The 10200-nt window shown below is 40.3% G+C and overlaps 1 protein-coding gene across 8 annotated transcripts in view; it reads right to left on the reverse strand.

Moving 5' to 3' along the window:
• Positions 1-10200, reverse strand: part of cacna1g (calcium channel, voltage-dependent, T type, alpha 1G subunit) — a 317809-nt gene that overhangs the window by 180808 nt on the left and 126801 nt on the right. For all 8 annotated transcript variants that reach the window (XM_013913571.1, XM_005721842.2, XM_005721841.2 and 5 more), the window contains exon 4: positions 5881-6014. In XM_013913571.1, coding sequence (XP_013769025.1) covers positions 5881-6014 — 134 coding nt within the window. The remainder of the gene's footprint in view (positions 1-5880; positions 6015-10200) is intronic.

Below are 10200 nucleotides of genomic sequence, written 5' to 3' on the forward strand. Positions count from 1 at the left end.
CTACAGTCGGACTGGGGACGGTGGTTGGAGATCCCAGCACAACCCAAATTACTGCCATCTCTGTGAGACAGAGTGCTTCTGCTGTCGGTCTGTGACTGAGTGGAGTCAAGTTGGCAACTACATGAAATCTGTCTGTGATTGCTGACAACTGCAAATCCGTTGCTGTCTGTTGGAAATCTATTTGTTTCTGCATACAAAAAAATTCATATTAAGTAGATTTTCACATAAAGCGCTTACATTCAGAGTCCAGGCAGAATGTAGTGACAAATAGTGACATAGTTACTGCAAGTTAGTAATTATCCTATAAAATCACACAGGAGCTCAGCAATCTCACTTTTATAAAAGAAACTAACCAAAATACAACCAGTTTGCAATCGTTTGTGCTCATTGGCACAGGCACATTGAGACTGATTGCAGATGCCATGTATTCCAGTCCTAATCCATCCATGCATATATCATTTTTTGGTAATAAATGTATCTATAAATGTATATAATTAAATTTGTACATATAAATTCAGTTATTTGAAAATCTTTGCCAAACTGCCTAAGAGCGATTGCTGCCAGTGTAAGTTGGACCACGATTCTTGCGTTTGACCAGCTCTTTGCCCCGAGGTTGAGCGTGGAACACCGTTAACTATCTGGACAAGTTGGTTTCTGCAGCTACATCCATCTCCAAAAGCAAAACAAAAACATTTAAGTTTTTATTTTGCAGGCAACCATTGAGTTTTCCTAGCCACAAGGAGATTGCCATCCTATTTTTACTCTAGTGTGGCTGAGCCAATAAAGAGTCTCAAAATTAAATCGTATTTATTTCGTGCTTTTAAAATACTTCCTTCAACTGTGCCAAAAGATAGAAATGAAATGACAAATCAACAGGTGTAAATGTTTGTAGTCTCCAGGGGCCAAATTTATTTCACAGCTCTTACTTCAACTTCCACCAGCAGTGTTGTCATGTATTTCAGAATATAACAATGACAGTGGCTTAAAATGTTCTGCTGTGGACGCAGATCTGTCATTTAAAGTCGGTATTAGAATCTCCTCCGGACTGTCATCAAAAGTAGACAGGACAGCCATTATTCATGGAATACCAGAAAGGGTTTAGATTAAAGTAACTGACAAGAAAATAGTATATTTGCAGCTGTAACACAATGGTGGAGGTCAGAAATGATGGAGCGCTAGCGGTGGATGAAGGCAGTGATTGCATACATTGCCAGCATGTTGATTTTGAATCCAATGCAATGACTTCAATTGTGGCAGTGTACAATAGTGCATGATTAAAGGCGAGATATTACATGTTTTATTTCATTTAACTGCCACTTTATGGGTAATTTCAGAAAAATTGCATATTTAAAAAGTCTTTTTTTCAGCAGAAGTTATAAGTTACACTGAAAAGTTATCCATGGTGAACTGTACAAGTAGTATCAGTATTTTCATCCAAAGACTCTTCAAGCATCAAACCAGATTAAATATTAAGGGCGTCCAACGAAGGCATCGACCTGACTGCCTCTGCCTCGCTTCCCTTCGTCTTCTCTGTCTGCCCTTCCTCCTGTCCCCTCCTTGCTCCCCTCATTACCCCCTTTCTGTCTCTCTGGGTGGAATCACCACCACAGTGAGAGTGTAAAGACAGGGTGATGTACTGATAGGATAGCCTGTCTGCTACAGTAAGTGCCACGGCACTCCCTTAGCTATCGATTGGGCCTCTACTGCAGCAATCAATAAATAAATTCATAAATAAATGAAAACACCCCCCTTATCGGGTAATTTACTCCACAGCTGGCTCTCAAACTATAGTGCAGAGCTTTGCTTGTTTACTATCAGTTCTCTCAGGGCTAAAAGTACAGTTGCCATACATATGATGATGAGTTTAGGTTTGATAGGTTAAAGGTGCATGGATATTAGTGAAACATGGAATTATACACCTATGTAGTTACCTTTCTCACTCACTATGTGTTAATAGACCTCTCTGCACTGAATTATTGTTGTTATTAATCTCTGGTTCATCTTTTGCTCTGTCTTCCTTCTCTCACCCCACTGGTCGTGGCAGATATCCCCTGCATCTGCTGGAGGTCTCTTCCTGTTAAAAGGGAGTTTTTCCTCCCCACTGTCGCCAAAGTGCTTGCTAATAGAGGATCATATGATTGTTGGGTTTTTCTCTGTATGTAGTATTGTAGGGTCTACCTTACAATATAAAGCGCCTTGAGGCGACTGTTGTGATTTGGCACCATTGAAATAAAATGGAATTCAATTCAATATACAAACCTATATATAGTAAAAGATGGACTTAGCATCCTTGCATAGGATAGAAAATGAGCATATGTTCCAGGTCTGAAAAGTGAAGCCAACACCAAAGTATCTTACTCCATTATTTTTAATGACTAACAGGTGCCAACCTTGGAAGCTGCAAAAGATTCTGAGTTGTATAGAACTCATCCATCTATTTTCTACCACTTATTCAGGGTTGGGTGGAAAGACAAGCTGTCTGAGCAGATCTCAGTTCAAAAAGCCTATGGGAAAATAGTGCTTGGGTTCCTTTCCTCACTGACCTCAGTAAACTCTGCCTTATGAGTTTATGGGCTTAGTTGCTAACATTAGGTCATTCATCAACTTCATCTGCTTCTTCAATTCAGCATTAGAGTACTATCCCAACTACAGGTTGCCAATCAATTACAAGGAACAGGCAATCATTCACACTGAGTGCCAACTTTGAATCATCAACTGACATACCTGTGCATGTGTTTGGACCCAGAGAGAACCCACACAGACACAAACAGAACAGCCCCTGAGAGGCAACAGTGCTAGCCACCACACAGCCATGCTACCCAGCTCTGGGTGATATTAAATTGAATATTAAATTCATTTTGAAGTTGATTACCCATGACTTCGGCTACTTGAAAATCACAAGCCGTTAATCAAAGACTGTGCGGTATAGCAACCAGGGCCACCCCATGCTCCATGTAAAAGTATTTAAACCAGCATTAATGTCAGTGTCCAGTAGGAGACGACTCTTCTAGTTACAAAAAGAAGTCTTGTTGTATAGAAGTCTGTGGGGAAACGACCCTCAGATTGTGTCATCCAAAACTGTAAATGTTGATGACCAGTTTAGAAACTCAACTCAAACTACGACTAGACTCAAAACCACATGAACGTGCTGTTTCCCCTCAGTTTCAAAACACCAAGAGGGTGACAGTGAAAATGTCCAGGGTTAACTAACCAGTGGGTAATGTCAGGGTATCTACTTCCAATCTTTTATATACGGTCTGTGGTTAGGTCAGGTCTGGCACATTCAATGTGACTACACTGACTTTTCTTCATGCTCTGAAACAGAAAGAAATAAAACAACACCCATCTACCATTCACATTTTGTACAAATGCTGTTGTGTTCAAGTCCCATGCAAATGATTCTGAACGTATTAAGACAGAAAGCTCCAATCTACTAGTCTCCCTCTTTATCATGCAAATGCGGTACGGTATCTATTTAACACTCTGCTTTCACAAATCAGAAACTCTTCCCCTGCACATCTATCTGCCTTTCTACACCTTCCACCTGCTCCGTGGAGCCATCCCTCCATCATTCCCTCCTGACAGGGAGGTGATTAGCAGAAGACAGTCCAGACCTGCTGAAAAAGCAGCTTAGCTGTAATTATCGTCTAGGAAAGAAACAAACAGTTCATCAGAGCCTTCCTCCGCAGACTTAACAACTGTTGCCAGGATATATCAAATGCTCGACAACCAGCCGTTACCTTGGTTACCATTGTCTCTGCAAGTCTGGGGGCTCTCCATACAGATGAGATTTTTTTTTTTTTTATTTGTTCAGAAATACTAGAACCCATGAAAACAGCTAAACATATTAACATACACTCAACGCCCACACTCTGTGATGTAAGCCAACATACGTGCAGACACCATCAGCTACAGACATGCAAATAAGACTGGTTTTCTGCCACTTTCCATATTGTGCATGCTCTGATAAAAACACACACTCTTCTGATGCCAAACGTTTCCATCAATTATTCTTCCGGAAACCAAGATCCTTAACACTTGCGAGGGCAGGCTGCAAGACCAAACCACCTTAATCACAGTCTGTCCATGATTGTGATATGTGCACATATATCCTAGGATATATCCTAGCACGATTTTTGAACATTTCCCTTTTTATACTCTAGTTCAGCAGCAATGGAGGACAAAAACACAATGCATACAATATCTGTGACAGTGCATACCCTTGATCGGGATGAGGGAACAGAAATGAAGTTTGTCTCCAACAGAGGTTCGCGGGTGTTTTCAGCTGATAGTGGATTTTCAATCAACTGATTGCATGCAAAGCAGGACCTGATTTTCATTCCACTACTTTTATTACACACAGCTAAAATCAACCAGTTAAAATTAAAATTGTGCATTTAATATGGGCCATAAATTTTACAACTGATTAATTAAATGAATTGTTTCCGGTATGTAGATGTCTCTCTCTGTTTCAGGTTTCAGGTTTTTGTGGGATGTCTGCTGTTCCATGTATGCTTGGAAAAATAATAAAAGATTATATAAGCAATAAAAATAAACTGGGTTATCTATTACAAAAGTCGTATACAAAAATTCACACTGGAATACTTCAGCAGATGCGTAATCCTATGCGATATCCTAGGATACAGGATACAGCCTTCCCTGCAACGATGCAATGTCACCCCCGCAGATGTTTCAGCCGCTGCTATAGCCTGAGCTGCTTTTAACGACCTCCCCATCACTCAGGAGATAAATGCCTCCGTATCAAACGCTGAGGTGTTTCCCATCAAGTTCCTTCTGTTGCGTTGGCACTGAGTCAGATTCTCCCTGAGTCATGATGACCGAGAAGGACGCAGCTCTTACCATAATCATATAAAGGCTTCCACTCACGTATATGATTCAGGTAGAGAGAAGAGGAGTGAAAGGAAACCACGGGAATTAACTGAATGTGAGCTGAGAGCAGACATAACCCAAGGCATCACTTCAGTTGTGGAACAGTAGCTCAGTGTAAAATAAAGGGAATGATCTCGCTCTCTCTATATCTCTGTATACAGTATGCACACACACACACACACACACACACACATATATATATATATATGTATATGCTTAAGGACAATGTGCACTCGCGCACACACACACACAAAAGGAAATGTGTCCCGTTTCCACTGATGGACAACAGAAGCTGTGGCAGAAGGATGGCATTATAAACCAGCGGGGGATGTAGTATGATGAAAATGTCAGACTGAAAGCAGCAGGCTATGTTCTGTAACATGTTTAATCAAATTACAGTGTGTGTGCATTGGTGTGTGGGCATGTGTCGCTTGATTTTATGAGCGCGGTATAGTAATTAAAATGTATATAAATGTGCTATAGAGCAAGGGCAGATTTGTAAGTGCTGTAAAAGTTGAAATAATAATAATTAGAAAAGAAATCGACATGCATTCATCAGCTTCTACACAATCTGAACACTAAAGAATTTAAGAGGGTTTGTGGTATTGATTTCAAGTTAAAAGCCTCTAACGGAATACTTAAAGTAAATTTATTTAAGGGCAAATCCAGCAAAGCTCGTGCGAGTTAGAAGGCTTGCTCTACCAGGTTCATGCTTCAAATCTAATACTGTTTGATCCTCTGCCTGCAGCGTCTTGGCTTCCTGTGACACAATTACATCTAGAAGCTCAAAACATCTTTTTGTGCTCCCCAGATTCTATCCTTGTTCTTGAATCTGTCACCGCTTTCCCAGATTCCGCCTTGCACATTGATTATTGTCCAAATTTGTTGCATGTGTGCGTGCTGCTCCTTGCGCGAGCCTCCCGGTGTTTATGCACGGTTATGCTTGGCCACCTGTGTGTTTGTGTTTGCGAGTGTAATTGTGTAACTCACCCAGCCAACACTATGAAGAAATCCAAACGGTTCCACGTGTCTCCAAGGTAACACTTCTTGCCAAAAATCCCTAGAGCCACCATCTTGATCACCATCTCGATGGCAAAGAATGCAAAGATGAAGTCATCAAAATCCTGCATAGACACAAAGAGACAAAAATACAAGGCGTATGATGTAAGTGAGTTATGAGAACTGCAAAGCTGTGGCTGATTAAGAGGCAATCATGTCTGACAGTAGTTTTCTTTGAAAATATACCTTAAATGTGATGATCCAAATACTGGACCAAGATCCGATATGTATTGATGGTCATTGTTTTTCAAATAAACATCATTCAAAGTCTTCAATTTTGCAGAGAGTAATATTAATGTGATGCTAACATGCTATGCTAGGCCATTTTATTTTGATTTGCATTTGTAATTTGATTTTGTGACTTGATCTACGTTGACTTTTGACCTTCTGTTGAGGATCACCAAATCTCTTAATGTATGGTTCATCCTTTGGGGAGCTGATTAAATTTCAGATTTAGGCTACTAGGTTTGGTTTAGGAAAGACTGTAGTTTAGGCTTACATGCATCCATATTACGACAGTTACCATCATATATTATACAATGGTATTTAAGCACACCCAGTAAGGTTAACTATGTAATTGTGTCAAATCATGATGTGACATCTCACCTTCACCTCTAAACATCCTAATCAGGTGTGTTTTGCCCACAACAAGTGTGTTAGAAATGTAATGACAGTGACATTTACCAAATAGGAGTATTTTACAAGCAAGACTTAAGTAGGGGCTGGATATTTTACTCAAATATGGCTGATAACCATATGGAGGTGCTAGAGAAGTGGTTCTCTGCAACAGGATTGTCAAAAATAACAGAAACCTGTTATAGATCTGGTATTTTATTGTAATTCTCTTATTTATTTATTTTTGCTTAATGGCTCCGTTAGACTAGGTTCAAAATAGGATAGCAACATCCTTGTGACTGAGAAAAAGTGGAACAGTCTGAGACTGATTGCAAGGAGATGAGGCGATCTACCTCATCGCCTGGTGGCAAGCAAAACGATCAGCTTTGCAAATGTTTGTACATAACTGCACCATTTGCCAACTTGACCCCAATAAGTTGCAAAATGTCAGCAGACTGACTGCATCTTAATGTCGTTTTATAGCGTTCTTGATGTGCCAAAGATGATTTAAAGACAGCAACTGGTTGCAGACCTGGTATCCATTTTCAAAGCCAATGAGATCCCAAGCACTAATGTGGTTGAAATAATTTTGGTCTCAAACCACTGTTTTCCCCTAACATCGACTGGCCTCTGTCTTGTTGATTGTTGGTTTTTATTTTCCCTTTTATTATTTTTTTAAGTCTCAGTCAGTGCTCAATTCTTTCCCGTTTAATTTTGTTTTAAGGTTTCCTGCTTTTGTTTCCCTCCTGTGTGATTGACTACTTTCAGCTGTTCTTGACTGCTTTCCCCTGTGTCTGGTTCCTCTCTTGTGTCACTAATCAATCTCTTTTGTATATAACATCTTTTCTTTTCGTCTTTTGTCAGATCATCCATTTAACTCCCTGTAGTGCTTTTTCCTTTTTTCACTTTCACTCCTCATGTTCTCTTGGATCTCTGTTCTTGTTTTGTATTTGGTGAATTCATAGGAAAATAATCCAATAAAGGCTCGCTTTATTAGGCTCTACACCACACCATGGCAAAACAAAACACCAGGGAACAAAGAAAATATACTTACAACTACAAGTAAGTGTCAGCAGGCTTCAACCTGAATGTCTGTAGACAATTTTAATATGTCTATAATACACTTCTATATACGCACCTTCATGACAGTTCTCCTGATGGAGAGTACCTGCATTCCCATACAGTACTTTCTTGCTACTTTAGTGGCCGACATTCACGCCAGACTCTGGCTCTACTATTAGTCATACAATATGTTTGATGTTTAAAAATATCCCACTGAGAACCTTTGACAGGAGCGTGATATTTTATTAATTCCTGCAGAGGGATCCTCTTTTCTCTTTAGCCTGTCTCTAGAAGGTCAGGCTCCCCATGGCTCAAGAAAGAGATAACAACCTCCTTGGAGCTGCCAAGGATTTAATGTTTTGCTTAAGGGCACTTCAGCAACTCAGATGCTCAACATCCAAAATGGACCCTGGGACTAATGATGTCTGTCCCGTTTGGCTCCTTTACCATCAGAATTATTGTCTAAAGGTGAAGAAAGATGCACCTTTTCGCCCTTAACTGAGACTCGAGCTAGAAACGTCATTCAGTCAAAACAAACTGCTGATTGCATTAATCAGTATTCCTGCCCTCATTACCATCTGTCTGGCTCTCTGACTGAGCCTCGGTACTCCAAATCATTATCAAACTGGACTCCAGACAAAAACAAGCGGAGGAATGAGGACAGGAAAGTACAAGAAGAGAACTTTGACTCTCAAAATATGAAAATCAATAAATAAATGAACGGGAGGGAGGAAGAGTCGGAAATGAGAAGGGAAAAGGATACAGCTCAAAGTAAAATAAAAAAATAAAGAGGAAATCAAGAAAATTTCTGGAAGGAGATCAAGGTTCAGGACACCCACTGATACATGAGTCATTGCAAGATGAAGAGAGAAATGTATAAATATATCAAATCCTGTTAGCTTAAAGAGAAGCTAGCGCCAAAGTTCACTGCAAGTAAAACATGGAGATTCACGTGGGAATCGATGCATGCGAGTCTGTTTACAATTTCAAATCTTATTCAGTTCTATTTTTGGAAATCATTCATGTCGTCTGCATAAAAAAACCCTAAAACCTCGCCCCACGCTCAACACACAAGGGTCACACTGCTATTTCCAGGGTTACAACCTATCAGACGGCTGTGGAACAAATAACTGCCCCGGGTTCACTCCCTAATGCTGACCATACATCACTCCAGATGTTTTACGCACCACTCATTGACTCCAAAGAGGCAGACGAGCCTCAGAGCAGATTGCTTAGTGATGCATAATTTCCCAAAAGAAAAGACAGAAGAAAAAAACCCCAAAACATTGTGTTCAGTGTTTGATCTAAATTTAATCTGAACTGTCTGGATGCTGGAACTCTTCTATGAAAGGGACCACACTGGCCATAAACTGACATGTGATAGTATGATGTGGATTATTAACAAGACGGACGCCGTGCTTTAGTCGAAAAGCTTTGATACCAGTCAGCAGGAAACTGTTTTAGAGTTATTCCATTTCTTTATCACACAGACAAACCTAGATGTATTGTTGAAATTGCACTTCATCCTCCTTTATTAAAATATCTCAGATATATCTAATTCAACTTCTCTACACTGACACGAGGAGGAGTTTCACTCAGTTCAACCTCAAGCCCCAAATGACACCATCATGTAGCTTAAGAGAACTCTCATACAATGTATATTAGAGAAACATAAACAAGGATTTATCTCTTTGACAACCCTTCAAGTTCAGCCTTCTATTGTTGACTTGACCTGAGATTTTGATTTCAGCAAAATTACATCGTACTGTATGCTGAATCACACAACTCCAGTGAAACTTAAAATAACTATGCGTTTACTCTGATTTCGTCATGCATAACTAGCTGTGAAGGGTTTACGTACGCCTACATAAAGGCTACATACGAAAGCTCCATTGAGCCCTTTTAGTCGTCTTTCAGCCCCAAAATGCTTTGCATATAGAGCCGTTAGATAACAGGGAGCAACAGCCTGTCGGAAGAAACAACATGACGGTCCAGCTATTGACAGATGTTACAACCCGAGATGCATGACCAAAAGAAAATAAGCGTTGTGTGAAATGAGGAAGAGCAGAGACATTTACCGCCACGCTGAGCCTCAAACGACTGAATTGCTTTCTCCTCTAACACCCCATCTTTCCATCTCCGTTCTGTTTTATTCTGCTGAAAGGACCCATTTCTCCTGTCTCCACCGGGGAGTAATAACTCATCTATTTTACGTTAGACAGTCAATGCATGCCTGCAGAGTCTGTAACATAAGAAACCCCTGTTATGACTCTGTTTAGTCTCCCAATCTCTCTCACAAACACGCGCACACACACACAGGTTTTAACACATCCAACTAAAGACGCACAGCACACAGTCATGATAATGTACAGTGTTCATGCATACTGGAACAAATACAACATGAGACCAAGCCTTTGGGGACTCTTTAAAGTGACACTGAGCGGATGTCAGCCAGCTCAATGTTCTCTAGTGTTTGATCCAACCAGGCCTACACACACACACACACACACACACACACACACACACACACACACACACACACACACACCTCATTCATATTCATCAAAGTCAACA

This window comes from Pundamilia nyererei, unplaced genomic scaffold (assembly GCF_000239375.1).
Source record: "Pundamilia nyererei isolate P.nyererei 1_Seehausen unplaced genomic scaffold, PunNye1.0 scaffold00005, whole genome shotgun sequence".
NCBI lineage: Eukaryota > Metazoa > Chordata > Actinopteri > Cichliformes > Cichlidae > Pundamilia > Pundamilia nyererei.